The sequence below is a fragment of the Ciconia boyciana genome, chromosome 5 (assembly GCF_034638445.1).
Source record: "Ciconia boyciana chromosome 5, ASM3463844v1, whole genome shotgun sequence".
Lineage (NCBI taxonomy): Eukaryota > Metazoa > Chordata > Aves > Ciconiiformes > Ciconiidae > Ciconia > Ciconia boyciana.
Genome location: NC_132938.1, coordinates 15114504 through 15133348, shown reverse-complemented (window position 1 = coordinate 15133348; position 18845 = coordinate 15114504). Strand labels below are relative to the sequence as shown.

Here is an 18845-nt window from a genome sequence, read left to right as displayed (position 1 = left end):
ATTGTTCTTGACTACTCAATCCCTAGTAGTGGTATATAATACCTCTCAGTTTGAGGATTTGATCTGGTTTTAAAAGCCTGCAAAAATGCAGGGGGTGGCGGAGAGGCAAAAACAAATGGCCAGATGTGGGAGGGTGGGAAAGGGAACACTTGGGAATTACTGAAACTGATTTCCTCACTGATGAAAAAGTCTGTGCAACCATGCATCTGTAACAATATGAGAATTTCATACTTAGGGCATTTAGGAACATCCTAAAGGTTGTTTGGGTTTTTTTTGAATAATGAAGATCACAGACCTAATTCACATAGGAGAGACTGTGTATCAATTGTGGGAATGGGCATTCAAGTTTATTATTCATTGAACATTTGCTCTACAGGAGTATTGCTCTCTTTAGGCATGACACCTTATTTCTGTATTGATAGAGGTTAGCATTGTTTTAGGCTGTGGTAGCATATTAACTGTTGTTTTGGAGATGGTCTAGTGTCCCCACTGCCTGTGATTTGGCTGCTGTAATGAAGCAGGGACAAAGATTCTTGGGCACATGGACCTCACTGTTACAAGATTGGGAAGTACAGATAATTTTCATAATGTGTTCAGCATAGGAACATCTCACTGATGTATATAGTGTGGAATTCAGCTCGTGCTGTTTGCCTGGATAATTTTTCTGTGGAGTCCTGAAAAAAATAAACACAAAACAAAGCTCTTACACATTTCATTCAGGTTTATAAGCAGGTTTTCTTTACCATTGTCCTTCATAGTCCATTACCACTTATGTATCCTGTAGGGTCAATTTTTCATATATTTTGATCTGGGATTGTAATTGGACAACAGAGTTAGAGGGAACACTGACAGAGTGCTATACTGTCAGAGAGAGAAAGGAAGAGAGAAAGATGTTTTGCTGGTATGAAAACTAAATTCAGCAATACCTCAATTTGAAATTTTAGCTGGAGGGTTGTTGTACAATTCCTGTTACTGCTTTGGCTAATCTGCTTGACATGAACAGGTCTTTAAGAACATAGACTGAGTTCATATTTTTTCTTCTCATAGAAAACTTATCCAGCGGTAACCTCTGAAACCACTTAAGTTCTGAAAGTTCACCAAAAAGGCTGAACTTTCAAAGGTAGGTGAGACAGAGTTGTATCAGCAAGAAGGGAAGAGGAAACATATTTCATGGTGTAAGACAAGGAAATTGTAGGAACAAACAGTCCATGAAATGTCTTATAGTAAATGGTAGAATGGATAGATGAAAAGAAAAATCAATAAAGCGCTCTAAGCATAAGAGATGTCTGTACAATTCAGTAAAAGCTTTTATACTGGCAATTGATTTAGAAATGCAAGGCAGAAATGCAGGCACAAAGTACTCACTTCAGTAAGTGAAACACTTACTTTAATGGTAAGAAAGAAAAGTCTAGGAGAAAATTCTGGTCCTGTATCACCCACGAAAAACATTAGCTTTTGTCATGCATGGATACTATACAGTGTCAATAGCTCTGTATTCCTCCTTGAATTCCTTCTCATCATCAAGAATCAAAGGCCATCAGAAGGACAATAAATCAAATGTATAAAAGTGTACTTCATGCTTTGTATTTATACAGTAATGGTTGGATCATGGGAGTTCATTACATGGCTGCTGCAAAGAACAAAATGAAGGAGTAAAAATCGCATGTTTTGAGCCAGCTGCAATGCAGGTGGAATTCGGGTGTTATTTTTCATTGTCACTTAAATGAGACATAGTGACCTGAATACTTTCAGATGGATTTCATGCTGCGTGAGTGGAAGATCTCAGTATGTTTCAAAGCACCTTTTTTCTAATAAAATAAATATATGTGAGAGTTGAGCTTGAATCTGTAATCAAGCCTCAATTAGGATTTTGATACTAATTTAGTTGTAATGCATTCTACCTAAAAGTTTGAGAATAGTAGTTTAATGGGTAGGCATACAGAGACATAATTTCTGTTTTTCTGTTACTTTCAAGTCATTTCAGGAACTACAGAACTACTTCTCTAGGAATCAGTTATTTTACTTCTGCTGTAACTCAGATACAGAGTTGAGTAGCAAGGGCAGTTTCTATACAAAAGATCTGAATAAACACACAGCCTCTGTTTGAAGACTGCACAATTCTAAGTCTTCTAGAGTAAATTTAAAAAGGAAGGATAAATAAAAAATAAGATGAAGATATGTTTGAGAAAGGACTAAGCTCTGTGATCTGCAGTTTACAGAAAAAAAGTTCAATCTAAGCAAAAAGCATGAAGGTTTTTCAGCCCTTACCCTGTGAGAGCATAAAAGCATGAGGATATAGGTGCAAAAGGAATTATATCTCAGCAAGTGCAAAGAAAAGCAGTAGGTTACAGGTGCGAAAGGAATTGTGTCTTAACAAGTGCAAAGAAAAGTTACTACTAAAACTTCCTCTAGTCCAAGTGAAATTTAGAATTCAATATAAAATAACATTTCCTGTAAAAGTACTAATGGAAAACATGATATGCTGCTTTTCTTGGCTGACAGAGCAGAAAAGAAACTTAGAGGACTTATTCTTGTTTTTTCTTAAAAGCTAAATTGGGAGAAGAAAGGGATAAATGTTGAATATATTGACTGAGATATCTTGTAACCTGTGAATACAGCTCAATGTATAGAACAATATGCCTTTTTTTGCTTATCTCGCACAAAAAGTTTAATATTTGCTCTCTTATTTCCTTAACAGGGGTGAGTGTTACAGCTTTAAAAGTTTCTGAATGAAGTCATGTATTGGGTCTCTGTGCTGTGGTCATCAGCTATAAGCCACTACTCATGTCGGGGTCTGACTACATTGTACTGATGCAATCGGATTATAGCACCAGGTGGGAGGATTGGTTTTCACTGGGAGAAAGAAGAATGAACTACTCTAATGCACCAGTACAGTGGAGTGCTGAGCACAACAAATAAGTAGCTGTCCTTTGAAGCTTTCTTCTTTCAGTGGTTAAACTCCCTGCTTAAATACTTATGCTATACTTATCAAGAAAGCTACTAGCTTTAAACAATTTTCTAGTTTAAATTACTTCTTCCTTCCCCCCCCGCCACCAAGACACTCAATTTCCAAGACGCTACTTTAGAAAGGAAAATTTTAGCAATAAGGCATATTTTATTACGGAGATACGTTATGCCGTTTAGAAAATCAACAGAACAAACATATTCTGGAAAATTTTGTAATGCTATGCTACTATTATCTGATGGTTTCTCATAAATTTATTGTGATTGTTGACATTAACAATGACTGCTAAACATATAATTTGTGGAAAGTAAAAAAATTAATTCTGCATGATTTTGTCAATTTGTATTAAATGCTAAGTGAAGCTTTAAACAAGCATTCTCTTGCACTCATTTTTCAGTACCCTGACCCATGTTACAACAACGAAATTTCCGTGGTTACAGTACTGAGTCAATACTGGAAAACTGTAAAATGTTAACATTAATTTTACCTGTTTTCACATCTCAATTTGAAACAGAACAAGTGTAAAATATGTAGTTACAAAGTAAATATTTAATATTATGACTTTTTTTCATACTGTAACACTTAAATACCCAGCTCTTGCTAGGAAAATCAGAACTCTTTACATTCTCATTTATTGAGATCTATCTCTACCAACTATATTAAAATACTAGCTTTAATGGTATAAATTCATGTAACTAACTAGGAAATGCACAAAAATAGAATTGACACTTATGCTACTTTATCTCCTTTTTTTAAGTTATGGGATTTTACAGTAGCTTTTCTGCCTCTCCAAAGTTTGGAAGGACTCCCTCTCCTTTCCTCAGAATCTAGAGTGGCAGCTGCAAGATAGGAAAGTCCCTTTCTGATTATTACTGTTGGTTGATTGCTGTGCTGGTTTTGGCTGGGATAGAGTTAATTTTCTTTATAGTAGCTAGTATGGGGCTATGAGACAAACACAACAAAAGGTGTGTGTCCATCAGCCGCATGATTCTGCCACACTGCAGAATCAACGTTAAGCAATGCCCCTTGGTCCTGAAAGAACAGAAAAAAATAATAGTTGGAAAGGCAACGATGCTCTAAAAATACCTTGTCTAAAGAACTTGCAGAGGTGCTGCTGGCCTTCAGGGTTTTTGTTTGTTTGTTTGATGTTCAAACACTTAATACTTAAGTCTTATTTTACTGACCTGCGTAATACTAATATTATCTGAACTGCCCAGCAAGTTCATGTACCAAAAGATAGGGTTTGTTAGAACTGGAAAGGTATCAGAATAAAAAGTGGAAATGTTGTAAGCTAGCAATTTCGATTTTGAGGGTCTGCAACAGCTCAGTGGTCTCTGGTTTGCTGTTGGGTTTGTGGGTTTTTTTAATTCTATGACTGCAATGTGTGCTAGATTTTGCTGAATCTCCCCATGTATATAACTGAACTCATTACTCGGATGTGGCTTTGATGGTTTCATGACCAAATGCTACAAGAAATGAACGGAATGGTTCAGTATATAGCAATGCAAACCCAATACACTGGCATGCTGTTAAAAGAAAGTCCAATATCACAGCTGTTCTGTCAGAAAAAATGTTAAAATAAACGGCTACTTAGTACTGTCATGACATTCTTTTAAATATTCTGTACTTGACATATATTTTTGAACAGGAGGTCAGTAGTGTGCTTGATAAATGCACCCACAACTTTCCTGTCCGTGCATAACCCTCATCAATTGACTTGGGTTATGTCATAGAGAACATAGATCAAAGATGACGAACTTTCTGGTTCATCATGTACCTGTTGCCAAATGTATTTAAAACGTCAGTTGTGGATCATGTCAGCTAAATTTCCGTGGGCATCAAACTTGGCATCAATGGCAATGGCTTGCAGTAGTCGATTTAGATGGTCAAAGATAGAGCAAAAGGGAGGGATAGCAGTCACGCAATCAGCATATGCACAACACCCAGAACCATTGCAATTACTGTGAGCTACATCTTCCTTCTTCAAATACACACATGCACGGATGGATGTCGGTCCTGTCATTTGTTCTTGAAGGTGACAGACCCCAAAGTCACTCAAATGAGGACTTAAGAGCTGTTCAATCAAATTAATCATCTGACCTAGAAGCTGGGATCAGATAATAATGCTTAATGAACATATTAATTAAACTGCAACCAGGTGCTCGGCAAGTTTCCACATTACCACTGTGGGTTGTGCCTTGCTGTTCCCTTATACTGTCTGGAATAATAATTTTTAACATTACACGCTCTCTGAATGCAAGCAGGTAATTGATACTGTTGCCCTCTTCCATTTGGTAAATCTTAAGGTTGTACATCCTCCCCCCACTTAAAAAGAAAAGAGCATCCAAGGTACATAACTTAATCGCAACAGATCCATGGGATTAAAAAAAAATACTGGTAAATACGCTGATTAATCACCAAACAGAAATTAGATAGGTCTTACTGTTTTTCTGTCTTCATGAAATATTCTGAACAGTCTACAATGGATTATGCCTCCCTCTGAAACGATTACCACTAAACTGGTAGTTTTAAAGAACAGAGTAACTTCAATCTGATCGAGACATCATTAGTTGCAAGGAGTAAATTAAAGCTTGAATCTGTTGTAAGTGGAAAAGCCAATTTCAGTCCTCTGAGGAATCTATTAATTGTCTAATAAAAAACCACAGAGGTCATTTTGGTTTTTTTTGGTTTTGTTTTTTTTTTTACTGGAGACCTCCATGTCAATAATGCAACTATGCAGGGACTTCAACAGCACTTGAAGTCATCAGTATTTAGAGGCATAGACTCATCTACCATACTACAATACTTCCAGGAACATTCAGAAAGAAAAATACACCTACAAAGCATATTGCTCCCCCTGCCCCTTCTTTCTGCCAACGGCCTAGGAAAAGGTAATACTACTATAATGATGTATAATGAGGTAATACAACTGTAATTATAAGAGGACTTAGTTGCAATAGAGTCCCAGCAGTGACCATCAATAAAGAGGCATTAATTTGATCCATGTCTGCCAAATTGTTAGGAAGAAACTGAATGGCAGCTGGTGCTGCTTTGCCCTTTACACAGAGAGGGGAAGAATAAGATGCAAAAGTCACGTTTACTACCCCACGCAGGCACTACTAGCGCAACCATGGCAATGCATGGGATAAGTCAGGTGTTTGAACTATTAAGAATCACAACAGTTACTGCAGGAAAAAATGCCCAGGTCAAATCCTACTCAGAGAGCTCATCTGCGTACTGTTGATTTGATACAGTATTCCTTATTTTCAGCTTTAAACTGATGCATGGTGTTTCTGAACACTTAAGTCTGCTGCTTCGCTTCATTCACTGATCACTGAAGTAAACCCTGAGCATCAGACACCAGCACTCTGCAATGGCAGGAACCAAGTAAGTATCTGTTAGACTGAATAAGAACTGTTGTACAACTTCAGAGGTTCTTTTAGACTCTTAACTTGTTTCCATCGGATATAGATCAGCTTTTTTGTCTGTGGATTAGAAAATGCTGATGCTTTTCATGAGCAGAAACTGTCATTCTCCCAAGCTGTAAAAGATAACTTGCAACACTTCAAAGTAAGAATTTGCTGTGAATATGTATTTTTAAATGCATAGCATAAACAATCCAAACTGCCCTTACCAGTTTGAAAAAGGATGCAGCTGATGAGTTTATGAGCATGTCAAGAAAATAGGCCTTTATTGAAAAAATGTGTGGGTAATGCAGGTTGTCAACAGTGGTATGGCCAGTAGTGCTACTCCCCAAATCGCTGGGCAGAGAGTGCTTCTGCTGTCCTGTTCAGAAACTGACCTGAGCTGTAAGATGCGCTCCCACAAGGCAGCTGGAACCAGCTGCGTGATGAGAGCGGAGGCAGAGAACAGGAAGACAATCCTGGCTTGTGGACTTGGGACTGGCATTTTGAAGTGTAGGGCAGAAAGAGAGGTTAGATCCTAGTCTGAGGGTAGGGAGAAGAGGATGGAGGCATGGCACAGAATTAGCCGCCAGAACTGTAGCAGCTGCTGACTGCACCCATAACTGCTGCTGTCATCACAAGAACATAGGATATCATCAGCAGAAGTTCAGCAAATGTTTCTATATATGTGTCAAACACGTGCTGTGGTCAACAACAATGGAAGATGAAAAGTATAAGAGAATGGCATAATCTGGAATTAATTCTAAACAAAAAAAAATTAAAACCTGTAACAATTACTGTAACAAAACTATTCAGGAACTTAATGTAACAATAGTTGTTACAAAATAACAGTAAAATAAATACAGTCAGTGAAAAGATTAACAGCACTGTATTAATTTGAATTTCGCTGACAAGGACTTACGCTTTTATATGTCCTTTCCTAAATTAAAAACAACAAAAAAATAAATCTAAGCTTTTGAAATGTGTTCAAATAACTTCTCGGAGTTTCTCCATGTCTGTAAATAAATTTTGTTATATTTATCTCCAAAGCCATTTTCATGAATTAACAACAAACACCTATTGAAGAGATCTTAAATTTATTAGGTATTTTTATTGCAACTTTTATAATAAATGAGACAAATATGTACTCAGAAAAACTGGACCCAGTGTATCAGTTACTTTTTTCATCTTTATACTTTTAATATATTCAGTATTTCTATAAATTCAGATATTTTCATTGTGAAGTTTTATAAAAGTGTATCTGCTTGAAATCATTATGAAATTTTCCAAAACACCATACCATCTACTGCAAGAAATTTTCACTGGCTTTCTACCACTGTTTTTAACAGATTACTTCATGGTAGGAAACTCCCTATCTGGAATTATTTTGCATTTGATTAAAACCCTATAAACTTATCAAATAACTTTCCCCAGGCAGCTCTGTCTCTTACATACGCGTAAGATTTCTGGCCTGCCTAAATTGTTTCAGTGACTGCAATATAACAGCCTCTTCAAATTTTTTATAATTTGTGGACTTATTATACAATCATAAAGTGGCAAGATTTATTATCTTTAAGGTGGTGTTTTGAAGTAATTCATTTCCTCTGTCAGTTCTTAGTCCATGTGACCACTTACACCAAAGTCAGTTGCATTACTAATTAAAACATTCAGTAGCTATGCATATACAGGGAACTCAGATTTTCACTGAATGTGCAATATTACATACACAAACTTGACAGACACTTTAATTATACATTTTACAACACAAAATTAACAGGTTATTAAAGCCTGCATATACTAGCTACAGTGCATAAAGGGGATATCAGTCATACCATTTTGAATTTTAGCGTATATCCATTACTGGAAGAATTTTAATACAGTAGGCAGTAATCATTTTCAATACCTCTTAAAACTTGTACCAAAAAATATACATTTTCCATAAAATCAAAAAATAAAATATCTGAAAATGTTATGTGATAAATCTAGAAAAAGAGGAGGAATCCAGTCTTAAAAAGTTAAATTCTGCTCTCACATACACAATTTAAATTGAGACCAATGCATGATATTTGTACAGCTGACAGAAGAATTGAGAAAAAGAAAGAATTGAGAAAACCCAGTCTGCAAGATTAAAATGCAAAGGTTATAAAAAGTATGCAAACTCTTACTTCAGGAGTTTAACTCTGTCCTTTAAAACTTTGAATTTGGGATTGTTATTCACTTTCTTATTAAATATGGCTAGAATATCCTCTTCTGATTTGTGATGTTCACCAGCTACTGCGTAATACTGAGTTATAACCTGCACAAAGACAGAGCAACAGTTTTGAGTTAGTGACGATGATTCCACTTTAAGCAATAATACATTCATGTTACTGTATTAAAAGGAGCATGGTATCTATTATGCTATTATTCCTTTGCAGAATTAGCACTGAATTTCTTCTGTAGTCCAGTAAGTAATAAAGAACATGTCCTTCAGTTGACATTCTGTCAATTGATACTCTGTTAAATATCAATTATTTTGATAATTGACCAAAAAAGCAAGCAAAAAAGTCAAAGCAAAATTTGCTTTGTCACACTTTTTTGCTTATGTGGGACAGGATTTTGTGAACATAAGCATTACAGAAATAAATTTACAAGACCAAAGGAGATTTAAAAAACCCATGTTGTACATTACCTTTTTTCTTAGTTTTTTAATTGAAATTTCATTGTCTGGAGCCTGTTTCAAAACAGCTTTGATGGTTCCCTTCCAGTTGAATTTACCTAGAAAATAATTAGGTATACAACATCATTAGTAAAATTAGGTATTTCCAGGTTGTCTTCTCTAGTAGGAACCAGCCTTCAATCTCTTAATTTCGGAACCCATTCAGCTGCCACAACAGTTCATTGTTATCTTACTGACCCTACAACAGCAGGGTGTCTTAAGCATAAAATCGGGTAGGCTGTTTCTGAAGATTATAATAGGATAAACATGAAGAACCAACATACTACTCGAACGACTAGGGTCAGGATTGCTTTTACTTAACTTCTGTGGTTCAGCTATTAAGCAGCAACACTTACATAATACAGGAATAGTTGGGAAGATCCTGTCTCCTCACCCTTAGAGCACAGGTAGTGAATTTCATACAGTACCCACTTCAGAGGTCATTAAGTGCTAGTTTCCAAATAAACAATCTGTATGTTCAAGTACAGACGTTCCCTGACAGTAATACTGTGTTGGATGATAGGCACAAGTAGGTTTATCTAAGCATAAACTAAGGTCAAACACAGCTGAAGTCCAATTTATGATTCACTGAGCAAAAATGGGGATATAAGAGATACAAAGACATGTAAGAGCGCTGTTGCCCTTTTTCCTCTATGTTGGCCAATGTGCATGGCAGCAGGGAAGAGACCTGCTGTGGCGAAACAAACATAACAAATTCCTCAATGCCCAGTGAAAGCAAGCATAGCCAAAGGTTGTCAGCGCAGGAGAAGCAACAAATGAGAGAAGTAATTCAGCATCAGGTGTTGAGTGTAGCACAGGCTACTTACTCTGGAACAGATATGTCTACTGAATATACATATGTATATGTATGCGTATACTGAGGCACAATTTATTTCATGGCTTGCTGCAGAAGCACTGTATTTATATTCTGCACTAGATTTTTGCAGCATAGTTTTTAACTATCAAAACTCCCCCTTTAAGAATACCTTTCTCTGTTCCCCCATTTTCTTCCTTGCCATTGGTGTTTTCTGTTTCCATGTCTTCTGAAATGTTTTCAGTTTTCATTCTCTTTGTTGTGATATGAGGTTCCTCTAGAGATGGAATTGGATAAACATACACAAAAAATTATAAAACTAGAAGAAAAGTTCTGACGTGACTTAAAGTTTCTGTTCTTGTTACACGAGTTTATATTTGCTAAGAAGTTCAGATTTTATAAAAGGACTGTGCAACTGCAGTGTTAAAAAATAATCTGATTTGTATATGTAACTTACTAAAAAAATTCTCCTAAAGTAGATTATTGAGCTTTAAGGCATTGAGAAAAAGCACCTTGAAAACAAACAAGAATATAAGGTGTAGGATGGATACCTTCTACATGGTTATGTTTGCGTTTCTTTACATTTGTTTCCTCTTCTGTTTCACTCTGATGGCCATTTCCATTTATTTCAAATTCATTCTCCAAGCTCTCCTTTCCTTTTTTGGACTTTTTACTCTTTTTTACTTCTAACTGGTTTTCTAATTTCAAGTCTTTTTTCTCCTTCTTTTTGTTCTTTTGTCTCTCTTCTTTTCGTTCTCTTTTATTCTTTTTCCTCTCAATGTTATCATTTGTAATTCCATTTTCTTCTGCCATTGTATTTTGCCCAGTTTCTGCAGACTGCCGCTCTTCCTTCTGTTGTGGTTTGTCTTGTTCTTTTTCACTTGAAATCTTTTGTTCAAAGACAGATTATTACAATTTTTACATGCCTTTTTTGACATTGCAGCTTTTCTCTACTACATCATTAATGAAGAACACTAATATCCTGAATTCAATTAAATTGCTTACAGGTGGTGACACCAGTTACCTGAGGAATAGCACTAAATAGTGTGGCTGATTCTTCTTTTAACTTAACAGCCTAAATGCTAATTATCTTAACATCACAGAAGAAATGTTATCTTACAACATATATAATTTCCATTTGAAATAATTGTCTATGTATTTTTTTAACATATTTGCTAAATATAATTAAGTTAAGGGAGAGACAACTCTTTGATTTACGCAGCCAAAATACAGCATATTACAGCAAGATACAGAACCTATCCCCAAATATACGGCCCTTGAGTAATAATCCTAGCTTTGCCATCCAGTTCCCTGTCTTGGGATGTGTCTGGGACAACAAACTATTATTGCATGATGTCAACAAAGGCAGTGCTGGTTGTTTTAATTGTACTTTTCTCACCTTAACATATTTGGTTTTCTTTTAATGTTCTTGGGCTTATCATAATTTTCTTGTAGAAGAATTAATATATTAATGAACATTTTTATCTTTAAACTTTCATTTTAGTAATTACAAGTGAAATACAATTACTGAAATGTTCATGTGGCTATTTAGAAAGAGAATACGTGTTTGTACAAGCAACTTAGTACCAACATGTTTTTGTGAAGAGTAATTTCAACTACTCATTTACTAAATTTGAATTCCACTTAAGAACTTCCTTGAGTACAGACACTTCAAGGTATGTATTACAAAGAATATCTTAACATGTATTTAAGAACTCTTAAAGGTGCATTGAAATGATCTGAGCAAGGAAGTTGTGTTACATATTTTACTTTAATGCTATATTCTATGGAAAATGTAAATTGTTTACTTGTGTTTAAATAAAATAATTGTTCAGAGTCAACATTTATTTTTTTTAAAAAAAACAGTTTAAATCAAGAGTGAACTGCTTTTGGCTTTAGTGAAGTTGTATCAACTCAGAATTAATGTTCCAGCAAGACAATATACTTGAAATTCAGTGCCCAGAGTTTATGTTATGGTCATATCCTTTAAAAAAAAATGTACTTGCTTCCTTCCTGGCTCTTATATGTGGATTCTTCAGAAAAACTACAAATAGATCAAACTGGAATCATCAAATCAGGAAAATTAAGCGTGATCAACAAGGGATTAATGTTAAAGCTATGCCTGGGCTCTTCCTCAAAAGAAGGTGGGGGGAGGGGGGAGAGCAATCTTCACATCAACAGAGAAGTAAGCTTCTGTAACAGCTTTCTAGTAAACAGACGTAAACAAACAATCAAAACAACACTCTACCAAAACATGCTAAGCTAGTACTGAAATAGCAAAGAATTAGCCACTGAGAAAGAAGGTCAGTGCGAGTCCACGACTTGGACACAGAAGTGGGAGGAATCTGCACCACAAACTGGAGGATCTCATCTCTCTCCACTAATAAAATAGGTAAACTAGGTGCTGTTAATTTCCCACTCCAATACACATTAATTTGAGGCCAATAAAGTTCTGAAAAGACATTGGTTTATTCCGTCTTAGTGTGTGGTAAAAGACTGGAACCAAAGATAAAGGTAGTGTTTTTCCTTTCCTTATGTACTAATAGCGTAAAGTTAAATTAGCCTTCTGATTATCGTGTCACAATCGTGTCACTGCGTCCAAGTTTTTAATCACAACCTGCCCAGCATGCACAACTACTTCAGCAACAGTATTCCATGAATTAGCAATTTAGTCTAGGAATGTTACATTATAACATAATCCATTTCAACAATGGGAGACAATATTTCTGCTAACATCTACAAAGGGAGCCTGAAAGGTTTTCCTCCCAACATTTTTGACTGCATTTCTGTTGTACGATGTTGTACCTCTAACTTAACTTACATTTCTGGTTGCTTCAGAGAAAATATCCCACACCTGGTCTTGCAAAGTGCTGTCAGTAATTCTCAAACTGTTCTTCATCCAATTCTGTGCAGGAAAAAAACAATAACCGAAAAGGTGCATCTCTGATTTTCTTCTTGATTACCATATATTTGGTTCTTGTTTTTATTTTTCATTTAAGAATCTAATCACTTCTTCTGATTAATATCTGGTTAGACGTTTACCCTCTATGACTCTCTTAAACCTCCATGCTAAATTGTTTCACTTAATGCCTGCGTACTGTTACAAAGCTATACCATGCCTCTCCATTGACTCACCAACAGTAATCCAGAAGAGGCAAATATATAGCAAAAATAATCCTCAAGCTTTTGAATACAGCTGGTTATGTCAATGTCCTACCAAACCTTCTCACTGTTCCCATGAGTTAAAACAGTAAGGATCTGATCTTATTTATTTATTTGTGTACTGGACAGATGGTCATGCTCCTAAATGGATATCTTACTTTATTACAGAAAAGGAAAATTTAAGCAAATATCTCAATGCAAACATTTGAAAGTTGTTGGGGCTGTTGCAGGAGTTCCTGCTGAAAATGAAAACAAAGCAGTAAATTTCTGCTTATAATATGCTCACACTATCAGCAACAGATCAGCTTTCAGGAACATGGAATTTTAGGCAAAACCTAATGTAAAGATTTTTGCATTGCAATGAAAATCCCAGGAAAGCTGCACTAGTAAATCGGAACAATGAACTGCAAAACCTTTTGATCTTCCACTGCAACGTATCTGACCAAAAAGAAAGAGGCTTCTTAACAATATCACTTTCCCTGCTTAGAACATTAATTTTGTGGAAAGGTATTCTAACCTTCAGCTCACTAGCAGCAATTTCACCGCAGCTCTATTAAGTTCTATTTGAGTGCTTTGGAAGTAATCATGATCTTCTCTCAGCCTCTCAATCCGAGGCACAGAACAGGAAAAAAAGGGGGGGAAAAGGGGGGAGGAAAGGGGGGAGGAAAGGGGGGAGGAAAAGGGGGGAGGAAAAGGGGGGGGGAAGGGGGGGAAAGGGGGGGGAAAGGGGGGAGGAAGGGGGGAAAGGGGGGGAAAGGGGGGGAAGGGGGGAAGGGGGGGAAGGGGGGGAAGGGGGAAGGGGGGAAAGGGGGGAAAGGGGGGAAAGGAAAAAAGGAAAAAAAGAAAAAAGGAAAAAAGGAAAAAAGGAAAAAAGGAAAAAAGGAAAAAAAAGAAAAAAAGGGAAAAAAGGGAAAAAAAGGGAAAAAAGGAAAAAAAGGAAAAAAAGGAAAAAAAGGAAAAAAAGGAAAAAAGGAAAAAAAGGAAAAAAAGGAAAAAAAGGAAAAAAAGGGAAAAAGGCAAAAAAAGGAAAAAAAGGAAAAAAGGAAAAAAAAGGAAAAAAAAGGAAAAAAAGGAAAAAAAGGAAAAAAGGAAAAAAGGGAAAAAAAGGGAAAAAAGGAAAAAAAGGGAAAAAAAGGAAAAAAAAGGAAAAAAAAGGAAAAAAAGGAAAAAAAAGGAAAAAAAGGAAAAAAAGGAAAAAAAGGAAAAAAAGGAAAAAAAGGAAAAAAAGGAAAAAAAGGAAAAAAAGGAAAAAAAGGAAAAAAAAGGAAAAAAAAGGAAAAAAAAGGAAAAAAAAGGAAAAAAAAGGAAAAAAAAGGCCAGCTTGTCAGTAATTCTTTACCGATACCACATAAAACATTTGAAATTTGCTTTGGCTGTGATGCAAAGTTTAGTGAAGCATCCAGTGTGGGAGATTCTGTCAGAATACTGAGCAACAGGAAAACTCTCAAAACAGTATCTTGCCTTTACCAGGAAAAAACAAAGCCACAGAAATAAGAATCCTTTAAAAGTATGTCTAAGAATTTTGACATTACATAGAAATTGCAAACAGAAAAAAAGAAAGGTATTAAAAAAAAGAACAAGCCTATGCATGGTGATTAACTGAACGGTGAGTCTGGCTTAATACCTAATTAAAATGGCACACAGAGAGTCCTTTTAAGCAAGATGTATTTTACAAACATTGCCTATTTGAAACTCAGCTATTACACCATCTGTTTACCAATGCCCAAATAAGCAATTTGTCCCACCTTTGTTAAAAGAGAGTCACACTCCCTAAGAAAGTCTATTTGAAAGTCTATTTTTAAGCTCACTGCATGGATTACTACACATCTCTATTAAAACATACCTGAAACTTTACTTTTTTTCTTGGAATATTATCAAAGACACGCATTTGCTCCAGAATGTTCCGCACTTTAGGGCTTATGTTTGGCTTCTTCATTACTTCATGAATTTTCTGAATGAAGAAAAACAGAATTAAATCAGCAAAGAAGCATAATGATCAAATGATACATGCAAGGTATGCAAGTCAGAAACACACTGGGCAGAAATCACCCAGTACCCGCAGACTGTATAGCCTGCTCGAAAGAACTGTTCAATAAGAAAAACACTGACCTTTAGTATCATAGAGCATAAGATACGTCAAAGTTATCTATATAAATATGTATACCTATATAGTAAGCAGAGGCAAGTAGGACTGCTCACCAATGCTTTCTAATGTACAAGCTACAACCTGTAATAAAAACTTTTAAAAGCAAAGTAACTGTATCACATAGAGGATTCTTGCAGCGTGAAAAAGACCTGCATTAAGAAACACAATTGTCAACTGATTGGGTTTTGCAAACTTCTGGAGTTAATTGTCAAAAATCAGGCAAACTTTGAGCCCACAGTTTGACATGCATTTCTTTTAGCAGCAGTGCCAGCTTCAACAACCATTAATCCCCGTAAGAGAGCTCAGGCATATTCCTATGCTATGAGTGCCAGCACAAGAAAACAGAGGTTAGGCCAGGGCCTTGTGGCAGTTACTTAAACAGCACTGCTGCTTGCGGGGGAAAAAAGGCTCTGAGCTTCCCATTATCTAAAGACGTAGCCACTGGACACTGGAGAGCCTTCCTGTACTTCTGAAAATCTGTTTACCGAAAGGTTTTGTGGATGTGTTAAAGACTACCAGAAAAGGACACGCTGTAATAATCTCTCACCTTTCTGTGTAGAAAGTACTTACTGTTGAGGAAGGCTAACAATTTTAATAAGCAATAGCATTCACATCATACTGCCTTTGAACAACGTAATCAAACAATGTTTAATGTCAACAATGGCACTAATCTGTTGACTTCAATGGTATTATTCATATGCCTTGAGTATGCATGGAGCTTAGTACTTTGTTAGATTGTGTTCTATATTAGATAGAAATCAACAAATCTGTGAATAAAGGTGATCTAACTAATTATATCTAATGGGGTTTTAAAAATGTGTTTGAGAGTTCCTCCCTAAAACCTTTAAAGGAAACTAACAGCCATAAGCGGATAGGTTCTTGCATAGGATAAATAACTATCTGAAGAGTAGGACAGAAAGGGTAGGAGACATTTCCTGTGATCTATGCTGCACCCTCTGCTGTTCAACATATTTACAAAATATCTGAAAAGATGGCAGGAAAATTTTCCTGATGATGAACCTATTCAGGATGAGGATTGTGAAGAATTCCAGAAAGATCTTAAAAGAATGAGTGACTAGGTAATAAGAAGGTGAATTAAATTCAACACAAATTCATGTAAAGCAGCATGCATAGGAAAAGCAATCATAACTTCACATCTAAAATAGCAGGCTTTAAGTTGATCACTGGAGCTTAGACACAAGATCTTGGAGTTAAAATAGCCGATTCCATGAAAAGGCCAGCACAATGATCAGCAGCAGTCAAAAAAAAAGTAGATCAACTGACAAAAATCAGTAAGAAAGGAATAAAGGAGGACACAGAAAACATCATTATGACACAGAGTATATCTATGGTTCATCCATATCTTGAACAGTGTATGTAGTTCTCGTAACTTCATTTCACAAGGATACAGTAGAACTGGGAAGACTTCAGAGGACCAAAGATATAATTCATGTATGAAGAACAACTGAGCAGGATAGGACTTTTCAGCCTTGAACAGAGACAATGAGATGGGGAGGGATGCTTGAAGGAGGTCTACAAAAGCATATGTGGCATGAAGAGGGTGGACAATGATCAGTGCCTCTTTGTATGCAAGAACTAGGGAACATGAAATCAAACTAGTAGGAGACAGATTGAAAACAAACAAAAGGTGTGTTTCTTACCAGGATAAGCAATAGACCTACCAAGGAAATGTCAAAAGCAAGCTGTGGATGTTGGGAAAAAGAGATCTCGGGCTTGATCCAGTATAGCCTCTCTTGTGTCTTTAATGATTATAAACAATAGTTATTTATCATACCTGCATATAGTACAAACATTACCTGAATCCACTCCTGTTGTTTAGCATCTCCTTTGTTAGTTTTGGCTTCAAAATCTTTTCCACCGTATTTCTGGTCTTCACTTACACACTTCACATGTGTCTTATAATCGTCGCCCCTGAACACAGGAGATTTTTAACTGTAGTTTACTTAAGCATTTCAGTCCTTCGAACTATGCAAGACTTATGTAATCAACAAATTGAAGCAATAGATGATAGCATCTAACATTTAAACCTTAATACTGTCAACGCTTATATGAGTAACATTTGACGTGCTTGAAGTACATGCTTATAGGACTGCTGACATTTCTGTCATGCCACAGCCTTCAGTGAAAATTTCTGGTTTGCAAAATCAGATCTGAGTCTTCAGTGTACTGCTGCTTTTATCAATGACTCTAGAACTTATGCACATTTGTACATGTAACATATGAACAGCTATTAACACATATCTGTGTTTTACTACTCACACTGACACATTTTAAAATTAGAAAAGCAGGTGAAAAATGCTTGCAAAAACCTAATTCCTAAATATAGATATACTAATGTGGTAGTGTAGTTCTGACCAATGTGTAAGTGCCCCCAAAAAGGAATGAATAATATAGATCTTAATCTTCTGTCAGTGAAGTATTGAGAAATATAATCATTATTTGAGGACAATCTTATTTTCTTATGCAAATTCATGTATTTATATTTCGAAAGCAGATAGTAGCACTGCTTTCTTCTGAGTTCTGAGAAGCGACAACAAAATTCAGAATTTTTCACGTTATTGCCAATCTCACTCTCTCTGCAGTAGCAGAATAAGTAACAGTTGTTGATGATCAGAAGCTAAAAGCACTGTCACTTATAACTGTAAAAGAAGAAACTGCAACTCTGTGTACTCTGTGGTTTAGTTGTCCTTGAGGTTCAAACTTCAATGATTAAGCTTGAAATTATATAAAAACATGTATCATTTTTAAATACAAATATGAATTATTCAGAAATTGCCAAATTTAATTCTAATACACCATAGGAAAACCTTGTATTTGTGACAACCACTGCAGAGTGAGGAAGGCTATTTCCCATCCTTTACCTACCAGAAATCCTTGCCACAATCCATGCAAGAAAGGCACTGACAGTTTCTGCAGATGTTCACATGCTTTTCAACTTGCGCTTTCTTCACAGATTCTCCACATGCATTGCATGTGAAAACTACCATGTTGGTGAGTCGTCAGTAGCTTCTGTGAAATGGGTACAATCTTTTTCCTCCCCAGACAAGCACAGCCCTAGAAATACAAGGAGGAGATCTTACATTTACAGCTTGAAAGCAGCACTTGGATGGCCAAAAAGAATCGCAACTGTGCATCCACCAACAGACAATCTAAGCAGTTTGATTTTGCACGTGCAAAAGTTCAGAGGTGAAAACTCATTTCTCCAGACACCTTGAGCACAAGGGAAACCAGTAACCCTGAAACTGGCAACCCCCCCTACCCCATGCCGATACGCTTCGCAGGCGGCGGTTCACGGTTCCCGTCCGCTTCCCGGCGCGACCCCCCACCCTTCCGTCCCGCTTCCCGCAGCAGATCCGTCTCCACCGGCTCCAGGCGAGCGGCACCGCCGAGCGGGGGCCGCCTGGCCACACGGGGCGGGAAGGCCGGCCGGCCGGCCCGTCACCCCCGCTCCTCGGCGGCAGCAGACTGCTGCCGTGCCGCCTCACCCCGCTCCCCCCTCCCGTTACCTGCTCCCCCACACCTCAAACGCCGCCTCCAACGGCCGCCCCGCGCGGCACGTGCAGGCGCCACCGCCCTACCCCCCACTTCGTCCCGCCACGGCGCCGCCGCTCTGCGCCTGCGCGGCGTCCGCCCGC

At 36.9% G+C, this 18845-nt stretch overlaps 1 protein-coding gene across 4 annotated transcripts; it reads right to left on the bottom strand.

Moving 5' to 3' along the window:
* Nucleotides 1–371: 371 nt before the first annotated feature.
* Nucleotides 372–18845, bottom strand: LYAR (Ly1 antibody reactive). Of its 4 annotated transcripts, none has more exons than XM_072862872.1 (10): nucleotides 18717–18772; nucleotides 18076–18264; nucleotides 17007–17121; nucleotides 14887–14994; nucleotides 12703–12786; nucleotides 10433–10769; nucleotides 10054–10158; nucleotides 9041–9126; nucleotides 8535–8665; nucleotides 372–674 (listed from the first exon to the last, which is right to left on the bottom strand). In XM_072862872.1, exons 2-10 carry the CDS (start codon nucleotides 18195–18197, stop codon nucleotides 455–457), a joined length of 1308 nt encoding a protein of 435 aa, XP_072718973.1. In that variant the 5' UTR covers nucleotides 18198–18264; nucleotides 18717–18772; the 3' UTR covers nucleotides 372–454. The 4 variants fall into 4 exon arrangements, with proteins under 4 accessions (XP_072718973.1, XP_072718974.1, XP_072718972.1 ...); XM_072862873.1 differs by lacking the exon at nucleotides 18717–18772 and adding an exon at nucleotides 18470–18557; XM_072862871.1 differs by having other exon boundaries at nucleotides 374–674; nucleotides 18731–18845.